General features: G+C 43.5%; 1 protein-coding gene across 2 annotated transcripts in view; it reads left to right on the top strand.

Moving 5' to 3' along the window:
- The first annotated feature begins 316 nt into the window (after positions 1-316).
- Positions 317-27,031, top strand: part of sema3d (sema domain, immunoglobulin domain (Ig), short basic domain, secreted, (semaphorin) 3D) — a 35,382-nt gene continuing 8,667 nt past the window's right edge. The window contains exons 1-15 of one of the 2 annotated variants that reach the window (XM_084363418.1): positions 317-562; positions 9,310-9,571; positions 14,192-14,352; positions 16,984-17,046; positions 17,174-17,293; positions 17,405-17,498; positions 17,960-18,088; positions 20,267-20,403; positions 22,841-22,955; positions 23,170-23,239; positions 23,325-23,469; positions 24,013-24,235; positions 24,584-24,672; positions 24,913-24,954; positions 25,758-25,915. In XM_084363418.1, the coding sequence (XP_084219544.1) occupies positions 9,364-9,571; positions 14,192-14,352; positions 16,984-17,046; positions 17,174-17,293; positions 17,405-17,498; positions 17,960-18,088; positions 20,267-20,403; positions 22,841-22,955; positions 23,170-23,239; positions 23,325-23,469; positions 24,013-24,235; positions 24,584-24,672; positions 24,913-24,954; positions 25,758-25,915 (1,754 nt within the window). In that variant the 5' untranslated portion in view covers positions 317-562; positions 9,310-9,363. Of the gene's footprint in view, positions 563-4,290; positions 4,383-9,309; positions 9,572-14,191; positions 14,353-16,983; positions 17,047-17,173; positions 17,294-17,404; positions 17,499-17,959; positions 18,089-20,266; positions 20,404-22,840; positions 22,956-23,169; positions 23,240-23,324; positions 23,470-24,012; positions 24,236-24,583; positions 24,673-24,912; positions 24,955-25,757; positions 25,916-27,031 lie in introns of those variants that run through there. The other variant, XM_084363419.1, reaches the window with a different exon arrangement.

Raw genomic sequence — 27,031 nt, 5'->3', positions numbered from 1 at the left:
ACTGATTATTCTAAGCACGTCTTATTAATGCCTCTCTACCCCATTTTACTGTAATCCCCTATATGCTTATCTCATAGAGCATACATTTATTTCTAATTAGTGTTTGTTGTTTTTGCTGTGGACCTGTGCACTATCCAATAAAACAACACACTGTTACAGAAACACAAGGGGGGGTTGGATGAAGTTTGAGGATGTGTAGTGGCCTGGCTGGTGCAGATGCTGGGGGCCCCTCCCCTCCAGCAGCAGCAGCAGCAGTGTTCAACTGGGAGTTTGCCACCGGCGAGCTGCCACTCAGTTAACCAGCCATCCAACACACACACACACACACACACACAGACACAGAGGGTGCACCAAGAGTTCAAGAGCGCCAGTGTGTGTTTAACTACAATTAAGGGGAGTGGAAATATTTGGGGGGGAAGTATTCAGTTTATCCATCCACTGTAGATTTTGGTCGGGACGCGGTTGCGCAAGTGTCACACTACTCCCGCTCACTTTTCTCTGCGCGTCCGGCGATTAGAGGAGAGAGGCGCTGCTGTCCACAGCCGGAGAGGAGGCTGCGCAGGTAAGAGCCACGTTATTCCACTTGCGATCTGTTGCATTCAGGAACCGACATTACTTGATGTTAGCAGCAGTTTGTTTTTTTCTCTCTTATAAGGTTTTCCACACATGCTGTACTGCAGAATATTAAGTGTAAAGTGTGACCGAAGAAGTTCAGAGGACAGGCTGAGACGCATGAAGTTAAACTGAAGATGATGCTAAATAAAGTGTTACGTCTTCACCAACTGCCTCTCAAACATGTCCAGGCTTCATTATGAAGACAGCGCACAGCCTTTGGAGACGGTTTGTTGCAGATTTACGCATCTCCCTCTGCTGTTGATGCGTCTATCTGTGGTGTTTTTTTATATTTCAACTTCTCCCAGCTTGGAAAAGTTTTTTAAAAAACAGAACTCTTACTGCACATTTCTCCCAAAACAATATAAACAGCTTTGTTCAAGCTTTCACGCAACACAATGGATTGCGAAACGATTTTATGATCACATGAAGAGTTTGATCAAACCCATAAGAAGGGTGTAATCCTTTTCAATCACTGGAACTGTAAACATTAGCAGCCTCCGTGCAAACAGTAATTGGATGATAGTCATGCTGTTGGATGGATAAAAGCACTTTAATTGCAATTTCATGCAGCTGAAACCCAAAATCACTGCATGATGGCGCATGATTGCTTTATTTTACACGCTGAGAGATTTATGGAGTTGCAGATGTATATAGTAGTTTATATAGGGGGAGGAAGGGGGTCCAGATCCTCTCAAATTGAATGTGACTAGGTGTGCTTAATCAGCCAAGTCCTCATCCAGCAGATCCACACTGCAGAGCCGCAGCACATTAAACATGTTGATGGTGAACCTCCTTGTTTTCACTTGTGGAGCTCACTGCAGTGTCTCTGTCGCTTTACTGTGCAGAAACAGTCCTGCGGTGGGTTTAATAGTGTAGTTATTTATTCTTCATTCCCCTGCCTGCAGTCTAACAGTCTCAAGGACCCGCTCTCCACTTACTGCGCTTCTAAAGGTTTATCTAACTCCTTACAAGGAGCTTTGGGTTGAGGGGGTGTTGTGAGGGAGAGAGAGGCTGAAGGGACTGTCGAGGGGAGGCAGAGAGATGGGAGTTGTGTGGATATTGATTTCTCTGGCTGTGTTTCAAGGCTTTTGATCAGTTTGACTAGAGGTGAATAAATAACAGCCGCTTCAGCTCAGTATTAATTTTACGGCTGTTGTATTTTATCAGGTCTTTGTGTGTCAAATATCCTTGTTAGTTTGGATCATATTCAACCAACCTCATCCTGTTCTTCAGTCAAGGTGAAGTTGACTGAAAGCCTGCATAGTCGATAAAAAATGTTTTATGTCGTCTTGTCTTTGGTCAGTTGAGTCGTTTTAGGTCATCAGATTATACAGAACTTTTTTCGTCAACCCAGTCTTATTTCACATCACTTTTTATCTCATCATCATCTGATGAAAACAGAATTTTTAGTTGCCCAAAAGTACATGACAAACTTTTGAACAACACAACTAACACCCTGAGTCCTGACTGTGCCCCGCTGTCCTGATGAGGCGTGTGCAGCATGAACATCGCAATTAATGTCGTTCCAGGACCATCACTGATGATGCTGTTGTGATGTCATTGCTTTGCAACTTGTGTCATGTCATAATCGATCTTTTCAATTTACGAAACAGCGTAGAAAAACTCCACCTGAAGTGGGGCGTCATGGCTAAGTGGGTTACGTATAAAAGGCCAGGGTTCGTTTCCTCGTTTCACTTATTATTTTCCTTTTCAGATTGCTGGTGTAGTTTAGTTTGGTTTAGGCAACAAAGTTACGTTTAGGAAAACTTGATTTGGGTTCATATAGACCCTTTCACAACGTGTAACAGGAGTTAAAAACGTCTTTTTCCCCCAGAGTGACTTAGCTATGACATTACAAAGACTTAAATGGTCAGTTTCATTGATGGTCCTGGTCTGGAGCAGAATTAAGGATGTTTGAGGAACAACAACAACATGACGATATCAGATCGTACCGTGCAGTGCAGGAAACACAACAACAAACAAGTTTCCAATATTTTGTCTCCTCTTTTTTGTCAAAGAAAATAAAGTTTTCTTTTTTGAATCTACATTAAGTCTAAAAAGTTTTCATATTGATACAGGCACAGTTTAAAGATGTCTTCATCTCTTCTTTGTCATGGAAAAATGGTTGTTACCAAACATATTAAGTCCTCCTTTAAACATTGTCCAGTTATTACGTCGCTGCGGAGGTTTGTGCCAGACATACCTAATGCAGACTGCTATATGTACAGGCAGAAACAGGTTCAGTCGAGTTGGAGATGGGGCCGACTGAGCACTGCTGCTGAAATCACAGCCTGGAGATGTATACTTGTGAGCTCTGCGTGGACTTCTGACGCTTTGCAGATAAAACTGTATCCTTACTCATTTCTGTGAGTGCTGTGGTGGAGGTGGTGATTAGGAAAGTGGATTTGATAATATGTTATAATGTGAGACTGGTTGAAGGGCTTTTCAAAGGACTACGAGGGCTCCTTTGTTCACTGTATCGATTAATTCAAACTCCATGCTGTGCTTGCCTTGAGCCCCATAGCTGCTCTGACTCACCCAGGTTCTGTTTGGCGTGCCTGGACTGATCCGACATTACTCTAAAAATCACAGCATCGGTGTTCAGCTGTGTTTTGAATGGCCTACAGCGCCATTCCTGCGCTCCGTGACAACAACACGCAGTTCATGTGCCGAGGCTTTTTCCTGGACGGTGATGAAAACTGAACACTGAAAGAGTTCTTTCTCAAAACTCAACAGGTTTCGGGGTGCAAAGTGTTATTAAAACATACTTGTAGCCATGCTGCGTGCTAGCTTAACCTTATATGGTGATGTTTCTGGAATCCTTTAGTGCAGACGGACAAAACAGCCAGGGCACCTTTACAGCAGTTAGTGTGTTTAGAGAGTCTACAACGGCTAGGTGCCAATGACTTGCAGACAGACGGCCCGGCTGGGTTAGCCTGCCCTGTGGCTCAGTGTTTCCTCTGCCTGTGCTTAACTGTATGAGTGTTACCACATTACAAAAGCCTTCCTGGGCCAGAGAGGGAACAATAGAGTTGCGGCCCACATTTGTAGGAGACTTAAAATGCTCTTGAGAAGAGTCGTTGCATAGCACACACGGGTGTACCCCTGTATCCCCGGGCCATCCAAAGACAAGTGAGAGCACTTACAACTGTCAGTTTTCATGCCCCATTGCTCCCATCTGCCTACCTCAGGATGGTATTAGCTTACAGGCGCATATGCTCATACATGCAGACTCTCATACACATTCAGAGCTGTGCACCCGAGTCATGCCCTGGTCAGCATGTGTAGAGTTACTTGTTTTGTTGTCCCTTATCAACAAACCTATCAGCATGTTTATCCATGTGCTGTTGTCTCAGTTACATAGCTGCTTCTCTGTTTTGAATAGCCACTCGACTTTGTTTCCACTTGTTGTTTTTCCGTTTCAATCTTCTCTATTGAAAAGAGTTAAACCGCAGATCCAGTATCGCTTCTCACGCCCACTTTCCCACCTTTTCCATTCACCCTCAGTGTGACAGCAGGCCTGAGCTGGCACTGTCACAGCTGTATATGGTTGAGTAGTGAAGCTGTGGGCTACGTCTCCCAGAAATTGGAGGATTAAACGGCAAAATTTAACATAAAGCGAGTCTCCAACAAAGGCAGCACCAGCGCTTCTATCTGTCTTCGGTGTATTCGGTTACCGCACCAGCAGTTGCACAGAGTATTCCCTTACTGGTGTTTTCAGATAACAGCTTGGGGAGGGACGAAACGTGGACAGACAAGACCTCAGGGTAGGAATTTTATCCATCTCCCTCGGTTTATCCCCGCAGACGAAAACGGAAGGAATTCCACAGGAATGTCCTCTCGTCTGGGCACCGCCATTCACTGATTTCATGCAAAGCGTGGTTGTCATGAGACGTCTGTCATTTTTAATGTGGTGTTGTGAATGTGTTTATGCGATGCAAAACAGAGAGAAGTCCTCACATAAACGCTCGTAACAGGGCCGTGGAGTTAACTGTCAGGAGTCCACTGTTGTTCACTGTGTGAGAGGGGCTTTCTGTAATCAGGCAGCCTGTGGAGCTCTGATTTATTGGATTTATTAGAAGGTAGAGGGCTGCAGGAAATACAGACTTTCCTAATGGCGAGGGATCAAATGATCCTTGCCCCTGGTCCTCAGAGAGGTATCAGATATCCTTACCTGGCATGCTGTGTACTATGCATTTATTCATTATTTCGGGGTTAGTAACTGCAGTGTTTTCAACTTCAAAGCCCGTATCTGTCTTTATCACCACGTTTGCATGATTAAATTCTGTGCGTAAGGGGATATTTTGGCAATTTATTTTGCTTTGGTTTTTTGGAGTGATACGTAATTTCCCAGGAGATACACACATGCTGAGCTGATAGTGTTTCACCCAGATAAGGTGGAGTAATGTTTGTGTTTAAAAATCTAAAATGAATCACAGCTTGCTGCCTTGGTGTTTACTTTATGACCTGGGTAAACAAATTACTGAAAAAAAAAAAAGTCAGCTATAAGTGATGCTATAAAAGCTGCCAAAAAGGCTTTTCGTATAATAGTGTGTAGGTTGAGGTTTGTGATCTAAGTCCAGAATAATCTCGCATCGCCGCGAGGATCACATGTTTCATATTTACTTGTTATGGCAACAGTTAATTCTCAGCGTACAGTTAAACACGGTGAGATCTGGAGTAAGTATGTGTAGTGTTAACGCTGTCAAGGCAAAACAGTTTAGACAGAAGTCAGAACATATGGATGTTGGACCCGTCAGATCAATATTACTAGTATTTATCAGTGGACTTTGGACTGACAGTAATGTTTTGCTTTGTTTCAAGAAGTCCTTAAGCTTGTTATGCAAAGTGAAATATATGATCCTGTCTCTAAAATATACACCACATCACAGTGCCAGGACATAAGGAAAAAGAGTGGTGCTTGTCTGTGTTTGAAAAGTGTTGTGTTTCCTCTTTACGGCCGTCTTTAACTGGAGCTATAGCTTTCAGAACAACTTTACAATGTAATGCTCCTTGTGTATGCTTCATAGTTCGCATGTAGTGAAAACACAAACGGTGTGTGACCCGCGGTGGCTGTCCTGTATTTTCCCTATACGAGACGTGAACTCACACAGACTCACTGGGGAGTTGCATGCTTGCTTAAATGCGAAAAAAAAGAAAAAGATGATTGACTGTTGCCAAGAAAAACATCTAATGTCTTGAGAGCTAGAAACAATTACCTATGTTGTTCTGCCAGGTCAGTGCCTGTGGTCGGGGAATAAAGACAAATAGCCGTGCTAATGCACTCTGTCCTGTGGAGATGGAGGGCTTTGATAATAGTGGACTCTACAGGGCACCTGGGTGTTGCTAAATGCCTCATTAGGGGTGGTCTCTGTGTGAGAATGCCCGTGGCAAGAGCACTTCTTCACCATCTGCTCCGTCCTCATGTCTGCTGACGACTTCTCCATGAAATGCGACGTCTTTTAAAAGTCCAGCTGCTTTTGATTTCTTACGGCAACTTTATTTTTTATCAATTTGTACCGTTGTTAATTACTAGCTGCTCGTGAACGGTTATTTTTTACAGCGCGCCGCATTTGTTTGATGTCGAGCCCAAAGCCAGTATATTTTGAGGAGGTGACATCTTTAACATGCTATATGTTGGGCTGAGATCAGAAGCCAGCAGCACCATGTTGGCGGCTGGCTTTAAATCTGTCACCATCGCCATCAGGATTGTTTCCCATCACCCCCTGCTACGTGTGCCGGCCATGCTGCCAAAGACAACAGGGACTCTGGCGGCCAGGAAACAGGGGTGTTAGCTTAACCCACATGGCACAAGCTGTCTGTTTCTTCTCTTCCTCACCTCTCCCTCTCTTTTCCTCTATCTCTCGTGTTCACTCTTTCCGAATTATTGACTGAGTGGCGAAGCATATTTCGTCTTTCAATCTCCTGTTGTCATCCTTCTTAACAGACGGGGGGTTCTTAATGCCCCTCTTGTCACACTTGAGCTTACTGCTTTGTTTGTGCTGTATTCTTCTCGAGGAGTGCTTCACAGGCCTGCGCCGCTGACAGATGTGGGCACTCGAGCGGCGCAGAGAGATACATTACCCGAACGCGACTCACATGGGTGAAATCATGTCACTGTGCCCCCGCAGATACCGCGGGGAGGATGAGCCCCGCCACCAGCACTATCGCTGACGCTCAGAAGGAGTGCAAAGACTGCACGGATTTAAACCCGCTCGCTTTCTCGCTCTCGTCTCTGATTGCCCATCCATCACACACAGCTCCATATCTGTATTTCTAACCCCGAAGGTGTGAAGGTGCCTCAATTTGTCATCTTATTTAAACAGCAGCCTGTTTATCGGGGCCTAATCCTCGCCAGTTTAAAGCTACAGGGCGCTTGGATGGGTGCCACTCTGCCCTGATTCTCAGTAATGAACTCAAGTTTCAAACACCGCATGACAAAACCGGACAGGGAATAATAAATGAAGTGAAATGAGTTGTACTTTTACAGCCTGTACCTGTCTGCCAGCACGGCGTTTTTTTGCATTTAATCAACGCAATAATGAATGCATGTGCTCAAAATGTCGCCTTATATTATTTCCCAGGCGCCGCAGAGGCAGCATTCGTCCCAAACCGTGATTGTGTCTTCTCTGCAACACGCTTAGTTCCAGCATGTGAGATATGCGAGTGTGTGTGTGGCACGGTGGATCTATTAATCTAGGTTGACACTGTTTATGTTGTCACAAGACAGGTTGATATGTGTTATCTGACATGGGGGTGGAAGGAAAGTAATGAGGGAGAGGTAGCAATAAGGCGGGGGGAGCATTCTTTTGATGCATTCATTAATTTCTTCATCGATTGCCTGGTTAATTATTCGCTAGACGGCGGTGGAATGTGCAGGAATGCAGGTTTGAAAACACTGTTAGCGCTCAGTGGGTACGTGCTTAGGGTGATGCTATAATAAGGTTATCATGAGGTAAAGATGCTTTCCAAGTAGCAACTTGGCAGGATGCACCACTTTTCTTGAGGTGGCACAAACATACTGCTTAAAGGCATGTAATTGTGCTGATTAGCACCCGATTCAGACTAAATCGGGAGCAATTGATTAAAAAGAATGAGGATTCATTTCCCGTAAATCACTGGGTATTAGTTTCTTGGATTAGTATCTAGCTTTTGTGGATTTTAAATGCCAATAATCCTTTTTTTAGAAAAGCTTTTTAATTATTTGTTCATTAAGGCTTAGTTTCCAATTTCTTGGAAACTGTGCTTCTCATATTTGTGGAGGAAAGATATAATAAGTAACATTTCTGCAGTAAAGTGTCTGAAATTGACTTTGTTGTGTTGTGTATCCCAATGTTTCCAACAATGGATAAACCGAGAGAAATACATAACCTTACTCAAGTTAATGGTGCGTTTCATTTGCTCGCCTGCTGCCACAGCTACCACGGAAACAGGAAGATGATGCGTCAGAGAGTGAGGGAGGAATTCGGCAAATGTGACTAATCTAATGTGAATAGAAAAAGCATTACCTCATCCATGAACATTTATGTAACCCGTTTTTCATTGGTTGTTTTAACACTGAAATCTCCCATGATCCCCCACTACCAATGTCTTTTGTCTTGTTTTGATTGAGAGACCCCTAGTGGCAGAACTAAATACTACGTATTTAAAGGTCCAGTGTGTAGTATCCATCTAGCGGTGAGCTTACAGATTGCAACCAACTGAACACCCCTCACCAAAAAAGGTACAAGGCCTGCTCCCATTTAGGCCCCTAAATATCCCTAAATCTCACACACTGGACTTTAAATGTAAAGGGTCAGCGAAGAGAAGAAAAGAAAATCTCTGTGCCGGCTCATACTTTCAGTAGCAAGCCCTTTGATGATCACAGTTTCATACTTGAAGCAGTGTAGGTACACGCACGTCACATGGGTGCTACTGGAAACTAGGAGTAATGAAAACTTTTCAGTCCCAATTGGACGTTCGCTAACTTAGAATAACCGCAATTGGAAACGTCGTCACATTTTTCCAACGTGTAAGTGTCTAAGTTCCCTACTATAAATAACCAACATATGTCAAGTTTCTGCCACTTTACTTTGTCCCGTGTTCAATAAGCGCACATCGCTCAAGCTCTCCTCGCTTGTTAGTAACAGACTGTTCCCATGACTGTTCGCTCATACGTCTCACTTTGCGCTGAGTGCGAACCAGTGTCCGCGCCGCAGCCCTCTTTAATGCACTGTGAAGTCCCAGACAGGACACGGCCCATTTTTTTTACAGGCCATAAAGGAGGAGCTGACAGGGTCATCAGCCAATGCTAAAACTATTGGCGAGTATCATTTAAGCTAAAGAATTAAACTAGTAATCAAAGTCAAAAGAAGAATGAGGAGAGTGAGAAACTGAAAGAGGCATGGCGGAGTGAAAGAAAGTAGAATGCGACTGTTTTGTTAGCCTGACCTTTGTTGTGGGCAAACAGATTTAAAGGCAACACAAAAGGAAAGCCAGAGACAGGCAACAGCTGATGTAGGACAGGTAAAGAGAAGTGGACATGCCTGCAGGGTTCCATGGTGAAACAGCTGAATAGCCCCAACAGAAACCTGTGTACATATCCTGCATGCAGTTAGATGAGACTGCACATACACACTCATGCACACCCACACACACACACACACTTATGATTGCTCCTCCCTAGCTTGACTCTTCTCTCCGGTCTCCCTCCAGGGTTGCAGAAAAGGACAGAGTGAAAAACGGAACGAGACCTCTCATCCACACGCCATGAAGACAGAGGGCTCTGTAAATCAGAGTGTGAATGAAGTCGGGGCTCTGCGCTGCATGCCTGGCAGTAATTATGGCAGCACAGGGAAGAGGATTAAGGTACGAGCCCATCCCGGGGTCCCATTAGTGGGATTGATGTTGTTGGCCACCCTCCCTTTTGGAGCGAGCATCAAACAGAGTGTCCCCAGGGTCCAACTCAGCCACAGAGGTAAGAACTGAAATATTGTTGATTTGACTGGTTTGATATTTACATTTACTTTGATAATTATGTATTTTTACAGTATGTGTCCAGGGCAAAAATAAGTTTGTGTAATTTTTGAGTTATTTGGGATATTTTATCTCATGCCAACAGCCTCCACCATCTATTTTTCCACCCATTTCTGTCTGGTAGCACTTAGCCACTCCTTTGTCCTTATTTCTCTTGTGATTTTGAGCACACAGCCCAGAGAAAAAGTCAAAAGAGAGATTGGTAGACTCAGTCGCCCCGTTAAAGTAAATGGCCTTAGAAACATCACTATAAAGTTTAGTGAGAGATTTAAATCTCCCTGACTGATCCATGAGTCCACTTCATAATTCGTCATGAGTCCGTATTACATAAACCTGCAGTCAGTTTTAATAAAATACAGTGTCGATGCAGTCCGGTCCTATATGTCTAATTCACATTCAGAACATACACTACATGTCACGTTGATGCTCTTGGTCCATAGGAGACTGTCGCTCAATCTCTTGTGTGTATATTATCCGATCCCGGCAATATGCAGTCTGTCCATGTGTTTAGTTTAGCGTCAACTGAGTCTGTTTGCTTTGTGCCACCGGGGGGAAAGCTAAATTATTGCTCCCTCTAAAACCCATTCTAAACTCCAGCTCAAACTTTACTTCAAAGTCTCCATCCCTCATGCAATGTATCAGCTGCACGAAACCACACAAATGAACTTCAGTCTTGCTCCATAAAATTGAATCCCCGCTGTGACCTAAAAGTAAACTCGCTCTGACTTCAACCTCCAAAAAGCTCTCTACTGGTGAAAGGCTTTCCAAAAGCCAGTATGGCTGGAAATAGATACACATGCATGTCCTGAGTGTCCAACATAAATATATGTAAGTAGCTGCAGGAATAATGATTGCAAGGGACAGTGTTTACTCAGCAGTTAGGCTAGTATTTAGTTCTACAGTTTGTCTTATTTTATGTTTGTTCCAAACCAACCGGTTGATAAAATAAAGCAGTTCATCAGTCCGTAGATGATTGCATTTTAATGGGGCCATATATCTGAGACGACTTTTTTTCATACTTCATCGGGGTGTGTCTCTTGGAGCACGGCCGACTAAACTTTACTGTTCATTCAAGAGATCGGTCATCTTACTTTGGACCTCAGGTTAACAACAGCAGAACCATGCCCATGTTTGGCTCTCTCAGTCCAAATGAATGAAGCAAAGAAGAATCCATCAAAAGCAAAATCACCTCCAACCCAGTGCACACATCATGCACACAACTTGTCACCATATCATCAGTGCACGCTCTTCAAAAGCAACACCACCGAGCACTGATCACTCTTCAAACATCACATCGCATCACCCCTCCTGTGAAAGCCCGGCTCCAGGGAGTGAAGGGTGAAGTGATCAAAGTGAAATCATCCCTGATTGACTGAACACCTCCAAAACAACGCCCCCTCTGCTCCAAACGTACGGACTTTCCTCTGAAACTTCAGGCACAAGTTCAAGTTTCACCCAAAGTCAAAACATAGATGGTGTGGCTTTCTGCCAAATGACTCGAATCATCTGGTCGTGATTTATTTATTTTTCTAGATTTGTCACATATTCAGATCGTTGTTTTGCCTTTGTTCCTAATGCGTAACCAAAATGATTAAGTTACACCGCATGCATTCTGTCCACGTCTTGTTGCCTTTATTACTCATAAACCACAGTTTATTAAGTCAAGACAATTTATAGGCCATTTTCCCTCCACTTGTAGAAAGGCTCTGTACTGTACCTCCCTTCAGTGAACAAACTTGCTTAATATAATTTCAGTAAATTAAATCAGGCTGTTCTTGAGCTCTTTTGCCTTTTGTGACTAAACATTTGATAGAGGCTGTGACGTTACTCTCTGTAACCTGAAACATTGAACAGAACATCCTACACTACATATTAATGGCAGAAAGAGGCTGTGAACATCCAGCATGAAGCACTGCTAGCTTAAATGCAGAGTTCAACAATCAGCAGGTTACCTCTAATAAATATCACTCTAATTCATGCTTAAATGATGTAACACTTGTCCCAGTGTCCCCATAATAGAGATTAATATACAGCACCATTACTAGGGTTGGGCCGATTTGAACATTTTCAAACTGGTTTGATATAAGGTCGGACCGGGAACACTGAATTTCACCACTCGATGTTGCACAAGACTCAGCTGCTCCCAAGAGGAACATAATGAGAGCCGATTACTGAGACTGTAGCGCTACAGTCCATCAGGGCAACTGCAACCCATCGTGTTTTCATTTCTCACAACAACTCAGCTTAACTTAGCTTCTCTCTTTAACATCAAATTTATAGATAAAACAAGAGTTCAACGAGTCTCCCACAACATGTTCCTGATAAAGTTTAGAAATGAAGGGTTTCTGTCCACTGAAACGCTACAGGGCTTTTACTTTGAAACGGATACAGGAAGTGGTTAGCCACATGCTGCTAGTTCTCTCCACTTAATGTTATCTCTGACAAATGTTGGTTCAGTCAGTTGGCACAAAATCAAACCGCTTGAAGCTCTTGTACCGTACCGGCAAAACCAGGAACCTACCCAACCCTAACAGCAATCAATCTCTTTAAAGGAATCTAAGCATTACTTTTCTCACCCTGTGTTAGGCGATCTGCTGCACTTTTACAATGACGGACATTATAGTTTTATTGAACTTAAATCTAGTCTATCAGCAGAGCCTGAACCTGATGGCAGCGAGCCAGCAGGGTGATGCCTTACTCAAATAAATGTGTGGAGGAGAGTGCCCCAGAGCTCCAGCAGAGGAGCTAATCAGGAGTTGTTTAGGGGTTTAAGAGCGCTCTTCTTTTGGGAAAGGTGTGCAGCGCTATGCCATGCGGCAACAGCTAAGCAGGCCGTTTCAATGGGCTCATAGTACTTTGTGTTTACCGAACAGATTAGCGTTAGCCAAGGGCTAGCGGGCCTAATCTCTCTGTAGGGTTTAGTCCGCCTGGGCCATGATGTGTGTGTAGGGGTGAGAGATATGAACATGTGGGGGTGCTGTGTGTGTGAGCTTGTGTATAGGAGGAGGTATTAAGCAGGATTGCGTGGTGTGGAGGGGTCTCAGAAGTTCAAATATTGAAGGTTGGTGACCTCTCCAATCCTTCACACCAAGAGGGTAATCACAATGTCAATCCTTTCAGAGTGACTCCCACAGGACTCCCCCGCAATGAGCCAGTGTTTATTCAAGGCATGTTGCTATACTGGCGCACTGAAAAGACCCTGGTGATAGAAGAGATTTCCTCAAATCAAAGAGATCAAGGACACCGTTCTGAGCTGAGAATGGAGTCAGTATTCAGCTCCCAGACGCGCATGTGCCTCGGAAATCCAAAGACCGACCGATATTAATGCAAATAGTGTGTATACAGTATATTTTAACTCTTTATTGTCACACTTCATCAAAAAATTATGCAAACGCAGACGATGAGACAGGCAGGTTGAGCAACAAAAAGCGAGTTGTTCAAAGTTCAAAATCCATAATTGAGATTCCAAAATCCAAAGAAGAAACAAATGGCAGGCAAAGGAAAGTCCAAGGAAAAATCTAAAAAGTAGGTAAGAAATACAAAACTGAAGACAAACCAGAAGCCACGAAGAACAAAGCACGGACACAGAGGACACATGAGGAGCGGGATCACACACAGACTTAAATACACAAGGGCTAATGAACAAATGAAACACAGGTGTACACAGAAAGCTGGGGCGGGAAAACAGACAAAGACAGGAAGTGGAAAGTAAATCATGACACTCAAGTTTATGATCTACAAAATAAAAGACACAACTAACCAAAATCCCAAACCATGACATTTATATATAATTTAAAGTTTTGTAAACCATACCCCGATTCCAGAAAAAGTCAAATTCATACTAAGTAAAAAACAGTTTAAACATTAAATAACTTGTCTTTGTGATGTATTCAGCTGATTTATCGAATAGATTTGCTCATCATTCCATTCAGCTAACGTTTCACACAGCGCCCCACCTTTTTTGTAATTTGGGTTGTATGTCAGTCAACACTTAACTACACCATCATCTAATGGCTGAGCAACAAGTCATCCAACTGCTCTTATGATCTAATCTCAGATTGCTCATGACAGACATGTGCTACAGCCACAGCTCATGTTTCTGGAGATGTTCAGGCATCAGCAGAGTGAGGGCCAGTCAGGGGAGTACTTTTCAAATGCTCCTTTTAAACGGACGGTTTTAAAGTGAGAGATAAATGATATGAAAACACCATGATTAAGACATCCGACAACACATCCTCCAAAGCGGTGTGCTGTCGACTGCTGTGCTACTGTATCTCCTCTCTATCAGCATGTGTGGCTAAGGTGTTGAACCACAGAGGATTAGGCAGTTTCAAGTCTAGCCAAGACACGTTTTTCTCTAGGAGAGGAAACCCAGTGCTTGTTTTGGGGGATTTCGGTATGAGTGAGCTGAAGAGAATAAATTAATCTTGACATCTTAATCCGGCTGAGATATATTTTTTTCCCAACGCACCGTAATCTAATGCATTACGAAATGTATGCTAGGATTCATTAATCTCGTTGTTTGTCTCCTTATCTGTCTGTCACTCTCTCTGTGGGCCAGAGCTGCTGCAAGCCGGCAGTGTATCTCTGTTCCTGGGCCCCTCCGATGGCCTCCACTCCCACTCGCTGCTGTTGGACGAGGAGAGAGGTCGTCTTCTCCTGGGAGCCAGGGATCACATCTACCTGCTTGACCCTGACAATCTGGCCAGGGCCCCCAGAAAGGTACACTATGTTGTAAACAACACAGATTCACAGATCAGGAATGAGTTAGATGCAGTAGATAAACAGCCACTTTTACTTTTATGGTTATTCAAGCCATTTAATATACTTGAGAGCTTGTTTAGGGAGACTTTGAAGTGTTTACAGCAGTGTTAAGAGTCCCCACGCCCTCTGACAGAAGGATAGTGCCTGGAAGAAATTCAAGTTCGAACAGGAGATGGTGTCTCCCAATCCCCAGACATGCAAACTCATGCTTGGAGTCACTTGAGACAACCTAATCACCTCTGTTATTTGCTGCGAACAGCTCATTACTATAGAAAGTCATTTAGCTTCAGCTCATGACACTTATACCTGTCTTGCCATTAAGTGGGGTGATGTAAGGTATTATTTTTCCATTACTGTGTAGCTAAGCTGAAAATGCACTCAGCCGTGTTTTGTTTTAGAGAAGAGCTCACCTTTCAGTCAACAGCAGTCTGAAACTGTCTGTCTGGTGAGGTCAGGGACATCACGGTGGAGGGCACACGCACGAGTATATACACATTTACGGAGCTCACGCTTACGCATATACACAAACGCCGGGATGCATTTGGACGAATGCCACATGTTAAAGTTTGTAGACGTGAGTGTGTGTTTATGCAGCTGAGGCTGATACGCTGGTGGGACGACGGTGTGTTTATTTGATTTTTATCTGGTTGTTTTAATTCTTAGTCTTGCTCTCAAAGTGGTGCCTTTCTGTTGCCTCTCCGGTCATTGATACTGACGCCGGGGTGATATGCATCAAAAGTCAAATTCTCCCTGCCTTTTGGGACCAACCGTCAACCGCAAATGAGGTCGAAAGAGGCAAACTCAGTCTTTATCAGTTAACGAAGAGGCATACCTGGAAAGGGAGCCTCAGGCTGCAAACATTCCTGTTGTTTCAACCTTGATTTTCAGGAGATAACTTCTACACAGTGAACATTTTACCACCGCATTTATGATCTCTATATGCTGTTAAACTAGGCCACTCATCTCATATTCGGCGTCTCAAAACCAGTTTAATCCCTCATAGAGGCCGCAGACTGCTCAGTTTACAGATCACGTTGTAACACTGGTTTTCTGTATGAACTCCTCAGCGGCATGCAATGATTCAGAATCATGAGATGTTCTAATATTTGTGCCGATGTGTTTACACGCGCACTGAGGCTCCGTCGACCCATGAATAAGTGCGGCGATAGCTCTCCTTGGTAGGATTTAGGGGAGGTAACACGCTAAGCACATAAGCCTGTTATAACACATGTGTGAACATGCTGGGGTACATTGAAAGGACACAGGATGCTATACACAAATCGCTCTCCTGTACCAGCACCCGAAGGTGTTAATTATTGTAAAACTGAGATCAGGTTTTAAAAATGACGCAAAGAGAGGCGAGGAGCAAAAAAGTTAGCCGGTGATCAGTGAAGTTCCCACGAAGCGGCTGATGGAGCGTTATTTGCTTCTGCATAGTTACGAGTTTCCTGTAAAAATAAGCAGCAGCGAATAGGAATGTAGGTCACGCCCCGCCCCACAGGCGAACCAGCTAACGGCAGCTAACGTTACATTTAGCAGCAGTTAGCGCTTGCTTTAGCAACAAAGCTACCGGTAACTGTCACCGAGAAACTGCAAAAACTTTTTGCTCCTTAAAACATGACAGTCAATCACTGAATAAAGTTATACAGGTGAGTTTTTGTAGTTTTTGTTTTTAGAAATAAAGGATGCTTTTGTACAGCAACGTATCTGGCGGTGTTCCTCTTTTTATACACCCATGGCAATGTGATAAAATAAAGAAAGCGTTTATTGGATGAAAAATGTATACAGTCCATTAACATTTTTTAATGATTTTCCAGGAAGTTTCAAAGTTCCATTGAAAATACCAACAGAACAGCTTTTTCCCCACTGTTTGCCCTGATACTGGCGTATAAGTGAGATATGGAGCAAGACATATATGAAAAAAAATAAAATAAAATTTAGATAGCACTTTTCAATGAACAAAGGACTGGATAAAGTCAACTGTTCTGGAGGACACAAGTTTAGAATAACTACGGTAAAAGCAATATAATGTGCCTTCAAAATGGCTTTCATACATTAAGGAACTGGCCGGCCTGAACTTCTCTGGCAGTTTGCTCCAGAGTTGAGGGCACTGATGGCCTAAAGAGCCACTAAAAAACCTTCTGGGGGATCTCAGGCTGCACTTAGGCTGCTATCAGGGTTAGGGGATCAGGAGCTTAGTCGGTGGTACTCTTTAAAGTGATCCATAAAATTTTATTTTCCACTCTAAAATGCACAAGTAGCCAGTGTAGAGATGCTAAAACAGGAGTATTATGCTCTCGTCTTTCAGATATTGTGAGAAGTCTGGCTGCTGCATTCTGAACCTCTTGAGGCTTAAACACATCATATTGTTATTTTATTGATTCAACAGCTACGACTGCAATCCAACAGTCTGGCAAACATTTGAAACATTTAATGAAAGCGTAAGTGACAGTGGAGAAGTTTTTTGAAGATAAAGCTCAAAACTTGAATTATAGAAGCGTAAAATAGCTGTATGAACACTGTTTTGGATCTGAAGTAAAACACATTACGAGTTGTACAATATTTCTCCTTCTGTTTATCTGTCATTAGATTTACTGGCCTGCTCCCCGGGACCGAGTCGAGATGTGCAAACTGGCAGGCAAAAATGCAAATGTAGGTGCATCTAAAGAAAGTCACTTCTTGTCAAACGCGTGTATAAAAACATTGTGTGTTGTAATGTACCATATACCTGTTGAATATTAGTTCATCCTTGCTCTTTTTCTGTCCCGGCTTGTCCTAGTTGGAGTGTGCTAACTTTGTCAGGGTGCTCCACAACTACAATCGAACGCACGTCTACGCCTGCGGGACGGGAGCCTTCCACCCTAACTGCGCTTTCATTGAACTAACCGGCCACAGAGAGGTAAAGTAGATTTGAGTGAGTGAATTCCAGCAGGAATCATTTTGGCACGAGTTCAGGAGTTGGATTTAAATTTTTTGAAAGAGTAATATAATCGTGCTGTTCGTCTCTCAGGATGGCGTGTTCCAACTGCTGTCTACTACAGTGGAGTCTGGCAGATTGAAATGTCCTTTTGACCCCTTGCAGCCATTTACCTCAGTCCTCACAGGTAAGATGAGCCACCACTCAGTACTCTGGCGGTCCTCTACCTGCCTTATCTCTCCTGTGCTTCAGAATTTTATTACTGCTCAGCACCATTTACCCACGGACAAATTCTCCATTAGTTGTTTGAGTGAATTTGTATTGGTGGAGTATCTGCATCTCAGCACTTTTTCTGCACATGATTTGGTCAACAAAGAGGCAAGCAGACACATTTCTCAGGCAGCGATAAAGTCACTTGGCAGAGGACTGTAAACAACAAGTGTTTCTGAGCCTTATCTCTCTTTCACATGTTTGTTTCTTGAAATGTTTCTCAGTCTGTGCCCGTTTGTAAATGGCCTCACTAAGGGAAGCCAACAAAATTGTAAAAGCTAAATGATATGTTTTGTGATATGTTTTTATGGCATTGTATATAATTATAGACATTATTTGACTTTTCATGTACAAAAATGTACGTCTGTCTCTGTCCAGATCAGTACCTGTATGCAGGCACATCTTCAGACTTCCTGGGCAAAGACACAACATTCACACGCTCCCTCGGCCCTCCACCTGACCAGCACTACATACGCACGGACATCTCCGAAGACTACTGGATCAACGGTACGCACACGCTTGCGCGTATCCACATTGACATGTCGAGTGCACTCAAAACTTGTTATTGCTCTTTCAGCAAACTTCCAGCCTCTCTCGTGACACAAAGAGCCTCTCTGTGCCCTCAGGATGGTTATTGGCATTCCGATGCAGAGGAAACAGCCCACTTATTCATTTAGCTGGAACTTTTATATGAATGCCATAGCTGAGAAGGGACCACACCTACAGGGGAATTTACAGTGTGCCACAAAGTTCACAGTCTTAGTCACACAACCACATAGCCACACTAACACACACACACACACACACACACACACACACACACAAGCATGCGTAGTCATCACTGGGGAGGGAGTCTTCTCTCTCTGTGTACATCTCCAGGCTCCAGTGTTTTACAGCCACTGATGGGTTGTCGTGTATCAACAGTTGTCACAGGCGTCTAAATCCTTACACATGGTCTCCACATTTCACAACCGCACAGTCAGAGATGTTTGGAGTAATTACGTCTCTCCCTGTCCCTCTCTCTCAGTGTGTGTATACAGCATGTGTTGGCGCAGGGCAGGCGGGGAGAAAGAGCACATCGTCTCCTGCAGTGTTTCTGTTTCTGTTCCTGTGAGCCTGTGGAACATCTTTCCAGTGCCGCAGGACTAACAACGACCTTCTGTCGAGCGTGTTAGCGGTCGTACATTAAGCTGTTCCAGTCGGGGAATCACCCTCTGGTGGTTGGCTCGGCTTCTCGGGGTTGAGCTAATGTTGATGTAATGTCACTGCAACACTTAAGCTTTTGGACTAGTTCCCCTCTGAATCAGGACACTGATGGCAACATGCTGTTGATAGTCCCCCCACTATTTCCTGCATGTAGTTTCTGCTTTCCTTATTTAACATTCCTTTCTTCTCCTGGTGTCTTAATTCATTTAAAGGAGACATATGCTCATTTTCAGTTTCACGATTTTATTTTGGGTAACCACTAGAATAAGTGTAGATGCTTTAAGTTTTCTTACACAGCAGCACTGTAATTCCCCCTTTCTGTCTGTTTGTTTTGGCTCCTGTCTCTTTAAGGCCCGCCTCCCAAATACCAAGACTGTTCTGATTGGTCAGCTCACACACGGCTGAGCCTGCACTGCTCATTGCGTCTCCGGATGGCTCTGTCACGTTTTCAGCTTCCAGTTAGCATCACTAATATTAATATATATATATAATTCTACATACAGTACATGAGGCAAATATTGTGAACCCTGCAACTCAAAGCGATCCAGAGAGAATTATCATCCAACTCTGCTGTTCCCCTCGGCTCTAGAGAGTGTTTTAGCCTCTTTCAGCTCCTTGTTTTGGTCCTAGAGTCACTTAACTGTGTTTCACTCTGAACAGCTTTAACCAACCTCATTTCAAGCTGCAGCAGGCAGTTGTTTTCCCTTTTAAACCCACCGAACGCTAACTGTGAAGTACCAAACGGCAGACAGACAAAGTAAGCAACTAGCTGTTGAGTGTAATGGAAAATATTGCAGCTACAAAGCCAGATTCTTGGCTTGTTGTCTTTGGAGACCAAATTGGAGCAAAAAGAAGAATGAATATTGCTCTTCTATTCATTGTGTGTACAGAAAAACAACTCAAACTCTGCTGCTCTGTGTCTGCCTGATGGGAAACTGTTTGCTAACAACTTTAAAACTATGTCAATGCTGTGTTTACAGCTTGTTCAGCGTGCCAGGAATTAATCCAGCTTCAAATGCAGGATTTTCTTTCTTGTAATTAAATACCTATATTGTGGTATTACTACTTTTAATTAAAGGATCTGTATACTGTTTCAAACATGACTAGACTAGATATTTGAGCCTGGGTGTTCTCTGTGGCACGCTGCTGCCTAACAGATGCTGCACGACAGGCTGAAAATCATCGCAAAGTAAACAGAACTGCTTTTAAACTAACCTAAATATCCTTGCAATCACTGTATCATCCATTAATCCAACTGTATGGCACCCTTAAGATGTATGTGCAGCCTCAGCTTTAGCTCAGTAAATAGTTATGGTAGTAAATCAGACCGTTCTGTAGAGATACATAGCAAGACTGTAAATAAAAGTGTGCTAAGTGTAGTGTTAATGCCACCGCAAGGCTGCAGCGCATGGCAAAGCCATTACCGGACTTATTTTAACACTGTCCTCCCTCTTTCTCTCTTCCTCTTTGTGTCTTCAGAGGCCAGGTTTATATCTGCGCATCCCATCGCAGACACCTACAACCCAGATGACGACAAGATATACTTTTTCTTCCGGGAGGTGTCGTGGGAAGGCAACGACAAGAGCATCGTGTCCCGAGTGGCTCGTGTGTGCAAGGTGAGATATTACACATGAGAGGTGTGGAAAGTGGGAGGTATAGCGACGCATGGAGGGAGGATATAGACGGGTGGACAGGGAGGACAGAAAGAGGGGGGTAGAAGAGAGCAAACCCCGGCTAGGATACTATACACGACGTAGAGCATTGTTTAGTAATAAAAGAAATGGTGCTTCATTGGAAGATTAAGATAAAGTTTGTGCAATCTAGCGGGACTATAGAGAAAGACAGTTGGAGTACAAGACCTCTTACAGTGTGTGGGAGCCATAGCTCCTACAATGATGTGATCGGATAAAGATCTTTGTGTCGGCCACTACAGAGGTGTTTTATGTCCCCCAGGAGGAGGCCTTCCTGATACATTCTTCTTTTGTAGTCATCTGAAAGAGTCTGTCAGGGCCAGTAAATCACGGTCGGAGCCCCTTTGTGTTCTGCTGACAGGGCATTCATAGTGCTGCTGCCTACATCGTCACAAAGGTCGATGTAATTGAAAGATCTTTGCAGCATCTCATTGTCGCTTTTAAAAAAGTGATAAAGGATGGATGTTTTGTAGCAGCGCCATTCAAATCTCAGAGACATTGCACGTGTGGTACTAATACATTTGGCAGATGCCTTTATCCAGTGCAACTTACAGTGAGGACATTGAGCCTCGACTAGCAGCCTGTTCTCACCGACAGTGTGTCAAATTTGGCAGCCTGGTCAGTGTGTTTATAAGTTTGACGCTGTAGGTACACCTCTGGCGTCACTTCTTGAAGCGTCCCTCCAGTGCAGTAGTGTAAAGGGCGAGTTAAATCCAAGTCAGGAGGTGGTTGGACTGGTTCGAAACTTCATTGAAAGGTCTTGCGACCAGGGAGAACAGGATTTGCGTGCAGAGTGTGGCCAAGAGTGATTTGTTTTGAAGTTATGTTATGTACACGTACGTAAATGAAATAACTTACAGCATCTGTAGTCCTTTGGCAGGTCAGAGCAAAGAAACAGTACAAATTGAAAAGAGAACTACATATATGCACATCACAAATGTCTGCTTGTCAAATAAAGGCAAGTCATGAAGTCCTCAAGATAGAATGTCAAAGTCAGTGATCGTGGAGCTGAGCAGCTTTTAAGAGACTTTTTAAAGTGCTGATAGAGCTGCAGCTCCACACATCATCAGGCAGGGTGTCCATTGATTTGTGTCTGCTACAGAGGAAGCTGATTGCGCAAAAGCAGTGCAGAAAAATGGTACGGCACAATCTTGTATAGAGGATATTCAGGAGGATGTAATTTACTGAGGGAGTGTACTCTACACAAAGCTGTGTAGTGGACGGTTCAGATGTTAGACGCTGAGACATTTGAGGAGCATATTGTGCTTCAGTGCCCATTAAGTTCTATTTGACAGCATGTCAAAACAACTGTAAGCCCGGACGGCGCTGCACAGCTGACTGAGGACAGGATCAGGACGGATTCGTGATTGAGGACCTTTTGTGTGCCATACAGCGCGCCATTAGTCATTCCAAATGGGACTTGCCGTCACATCAGTATGCTAGCATTCGCAGGTCTGTTGCTACATTCTTAGAGAAAAGCTTTCAGCGTATTTATGACTTGGGAGTAAGCTGTAAGACAGACTGGAGGGAGATTCCTCCGGATTACAGCCCGCTGCTTTTCTTCCTCTTTCAGCTATCTCTCTCTCTCTCTCTCTCTCTCTCTTTGCATCTTGGTCTTTCATTATCTGTGTGTTTTTTCCCTGCATGTAAAAAGAAAAGAGAGCACTTCACTTCAATCCTCTTTGAAGATTATCACCATTGTGAAACATTGTCATTAAGTGCTTACATTTTTTTTTTTTGCCGTCTCTTAAACACAAGTGTGTTTTTGTGCGAGTTGACCCACAACGGTCTTCTCTGTACCACTTAGGCCAGCTTTAATGGGGAGGTTCTCTTAAGTTTTCTATGCATTACAAAGAGGTGCACTTGAACGCTCTTCACGTTGCACAATCAAAGGTTTCCTACTTAAAACAGCGATTCATGTGCTAAGATAAAAACCTGCATTGACAATCAGCAGCCTCACTTGATTTCAGCGCTCTCTTCCCACATCCTGCACTTCCACTTGTTTCTCTTCTCCGTTCATGTTTTCCCTCTTCTGCCTCTCCGTCTCCTCCCTCTCCCTTTTCACTTACACCCGACGCTCATTATACTAACAAGAAGGTCTCCTTTGTGCTGGTTAAATAAGCAGATCCATCCTCGAGGCACGAGGTTCACCTGTTTATTTTCCTGATTAGAGCAGGAAATCTGACTCAGACTGCGATTCTCTGTGCTGTCTCTGCGTCTAAGACCATGAGATAGATTACGGTTGGATTGTGGTTAAGTACAAAGCGTGTGTATTTTTAATTTGTGGTCGTCTTTCGGCCTTGTTGGACAGCTGCGCTACGCTGACTGTGGTTTTCTTACCGTGTATGTGCTTGTGTTTCAGAATGATGTGGGTGGGCTGAGGAGTCTGACCAACAAATGGACCACCTTCCTCAAAGCCAGACTTGTGTGTTCCATCCCCGGACCGGACGGAGTGGACACACACTTTGACGAGCTCCGTAAGTGACTGTGAGAACAAAAAAAGTGAATATGTAGGCCAGTAAATCATACAGAAAGTAGCTTCAGAGTGCACTTCAGAACGGGATTGAGTTTACAGTCGCACCGGCAGCAGCAGCAGCAGATATTATTGTGTAGCTGCTGCTTCATAAATAAGATGAAGAAGAAGGCAATAAAAATAAATAACCTTTATGTTTCCTGTCCGTTCTCTTATAGAGGACATCTTTCTGCTTCCTACCAGAGATGACAAAAACCCTATAGTGTATGCAGTCTTCACCACCTCCAGGTAAGTTCAGTATTCATCACCATCATCATAAACACCACCTGTGCTCTCCACTTTTCTCTTAATCTGGTCTCTTGTTCCCTCTCAGCTCCATTTTCCGTGGCTCTGCAGTGTGTGTGTACAGCATGGCGGACATAAGGGCAGCCTTTAACGGACCCTACGCCCACAAGGAGGGGCCCGACCACCGCTGGGTAGAATACGAGGGGAGGATACCGTACCCCCGACCGGGAACGGTGCGTTCCCCACCGACAGACATGGAGACAAACCGACAGCTCTGAGCTAAAGATGATTTTCTTCTCACTGATTAGATAAATAAAATCCACAGCTTTCTTGCTAATTACAAAATAATAAACATTGCCTAATTTAAAAGAGTGCGCCTCGGTGGATTCGAGGGTGAAACGTTCAAGATGCTGTAGGGAAATGCTCACATCTGCAACCTCATAATGTATGACACAGCCTCGGCTTTGATGAGGTCACTCGACATGCTAATCAGATTCTTGTTTCAGTTTGTTTAAAAAACATAATCAAGGGAGAGAAAGGGATGCATGGAGAATTTAGTGTGTGTGCTTCAGGTGTACAGCTGAGTGAGCACTGTGTTTGAGCCATAGTCTACACAGAAAGGGGGAACGGGGGTGACACACATGTTCCAGATGTGCTTTGCTTCATGCTATTCTTTATTTGACCACCAGAGGGAGACATGCACCAGCAAATTGTTTGACAGAGCCCAGTGGTCAACTTCTGCACCAGATCAAAATTTTTTTTATTCTATCCTTTAGTGTCCCAGTAAGACGTATGATGCGAGGATCAAGACCACCAAAGACTTCCCGGACGAGGTGGTCAGTTTCATTCGATTCCACCCTCTGATGTTCCGCTCTGTGTACCCGCTGACCGGCCGACCCGTGTTCACACGTGTCCGGGTGGACTACACCCTGACTCAGATTGTGGTGGACAGAGTTCTGGCAGAGGATGGGCAGTATGAGGTCATGTTCCTGGGAACAGGTGAGATGCACACCACTCCTCCAAGTTGTCTGTTGAAAAGTCCATATTTGACCAGCAGATGGCAGTAGATCACTATGAGTTGTTCTCAGCCTGATGCTGTTATGGTGTTAAAAAAATTAATAAAAGTAAAGTTGCACTTGAATCCCATATCCTGCTTGAACAGATATTCTTGGTCCAGTGTTGAAATGTTGTTAGAGAAGTTGTCAGTGTCCTCCTCTCATTTGTATTAGATGTGAAAATACTACAGTACTCATACCTGGCTGATTTACATTATCCACTTCTGAATGAAAAATACATGCGGTATGTTTTTTGCAATCAACCCTCCTCCCTCCCGCCTCTCTGTCGTAGACGCCGGCTCGGTTCTGAAGGTGGTGAGCATCACTCAGGAGAATTGGTCGACGGAGGAAGTGGTGCTCGAGGAGCTTCAAGTTTTTCAGGTTTTGTGCTCAACACAGCTACACGAACAAATCCCACACATCCACAACACAAGCACACACACTTTCATGCGCTGTGACTCTTCTCCCAGCGTGAAATACTCATCATGCCTCTGTTACACAAACATATTGTGGTTATTAATCAGCGTTTGTTGTTTTTTAATCCGACACTGCTCCGATAATGTTTGTTCACCGAGGTGTTAAAGCTGTTCAAGTTAGTTTGTTTGACTTTTTTTTTTGCAGGCTCCCACTCCTATACTCAGTATGGAGATGTCTTCAAAACAGGTTCGGCCTCATTCTCATCCATTTTAATCCCACACTCCCCCTCTCCTCTCTTGTCTCTGCCTTCATTCATTCCACGTACATTCATTTGTGTGCATAATGCCCGGTGTGGCACAAGACATACTGTTTTTTAGCCCCAATTCATTCATGTATTCAGTTTTCATCTCTCTCTTTAGCCTCCCTTGTTTCCTCATAGCTCTCTCTCGCCCTGCTGCCTCATTATCTTAGGGTCAGGGGTGTCAGTAGACACTTCAACCCCAATCACAGCTTCCATTAATCTCCAGCAGTGTTTGACCTGTGTGTGTGTGTGTGTGTGTGTGTGTGTCTGTATGTGCATGCTCACTGGTGTTTTCTGTTTTTGAAGTTCTGTGTAGGAATCTCTTTGACTTCAGACGAGTCAGAGCAGATCCGTTGAGTCACATTTGTAAAAATTCCTCACGCTGACAAATCCTTAAATGTTTGTGGTTTGTTTCAGATGTCTGCTTAAGGTTTTGATACTTTAAATCAGTTATTCTTGAGCTTAAATCACAGTTTCAACCCTAAGAAAAGTTTATTGGGTGAAGAGTATGTGTCTAAGGAAAATAAATAAATAAATAAATAAATAAATGCACAACAAAATTTCTAAATTTTCTTTTCAAACAAACCGCACAATGAGCAGTTTCATGGACTTCTTTGTTTGCTGCTCTTTCTCTCTGCGTATATTTTCATGCACCTCTAACCAAATGAATTTCCTGTATGGATAGTGAACTTGAACATGAAACTGATCTGCATGCCCCTAAAGAGTTTGGTGTGTGTGTTCACTATAGCAACAGCTCTACGTGGGTTCAAGTGAAGGGCTCGCCCAGGTTTCACTCAGCAGGTGTCACCTGTACGGTCACGCCTGCGCTGAATGCTGCCTGGCACGGGACCCCTACTGCGCCTGGGACGGACACACGTGTGCACGATACATCCCTGCATCCAAGAGGTACGCCGGAGTATTGAAAACTCACTTTGCCGAGTTGAATTCATTATGTAGCGGTAGCCAAAGCAGAACCAGACGCACACATTCATATTTAAAGTAATACACCATGTCCATCTAATCTGCAGGGTTGTTTAATTGTAGACTGCTTCATATAACTCAATATACCACTATATATATCACTACTTATAATAGGCAGAAACACTGTAAGATATAAAAATTAAAATTACAAAAATAATAATAATAATACAGTTCTCACACAAATTTGTATCAGATATAAGAACATTTGTGGGAAAATGTACTTCCTGGTGCAGATTTATGTCTTCGGTCCTTGCATGAGGTATAATTCTTTAGCAGTTGTTCAAGCTGTATAATGGAAAATGCCAGTTTAATGGTTATTTCCTAATTTCATTGTCCTACTTGTGGCAAAACAATTGTAATCTGACACGTGTGAGCTCGTTGTAAAATTAAAATTGAATGCAGAACTTTTACTTTGAAGGTGAGCTGCCTCTGTCTCCGGCTCTCGACCTTGCATGTTCAATTTTCTTTTTGAAATGTATTTTTTTGGCCTTTTCGTGGCTTTAATGATAGCTGGCAGGCAACAGGATGAGAGAGAGGGGGGACGACATGCAGCAAAGGGCCACAGGTCGGACTCGAAACTTGGGCCGCTGCTCTACCTACTGAGCTACTGGGGAGCTGCATGTTCAGTTTTCTCTGTATAAGTAGGATAATAGGACAAGTTGACTCTCTGGTCCAATGAAACATATTGTACGCCTCTGTTTAATGCGACAGTGACAAAAGCAAAGCGTTAATCACATTTAGACAACATTAGCTGTTGAAGAACAAGCATGAGTCAAAATACAGTTGTATTACCACAAGCAGGACAATGAAATTAGGAAATAACCCCTAAACTGGCATTTATCATTATACCACTTGAATAACTGCAGATGAAGTAAACTTCATGCACGGACCGTCTTGGTAGATTTTTGAAATATCGTGGCAGAGTAGATTAACACTAATAAACTTGCAAATATGTGTGATCCAAAAAAAGAAAACTGGTTTAAACTGCTTTGACCCTTCGTTGCCCTACTTCTCAATGGTATGTGTGTGTGTGTGTGTGTG

This window comes from Pagrus pagrus (assembly GCF_965226575.1).
Source record: "Pagrus pagrus genome assembly, chromosome: 10".
Taxonomy (NCBI): Eukaryota; Metazoa; Chordata; class Actinopteri; order Spariformes; family Sparidae; genus Pagrus; species Pagrus pagrus.
Note: the sequence above shows the minus strand (reverse complement) of the source record. Positions and strands in the feature narration are given on the sequence as shown.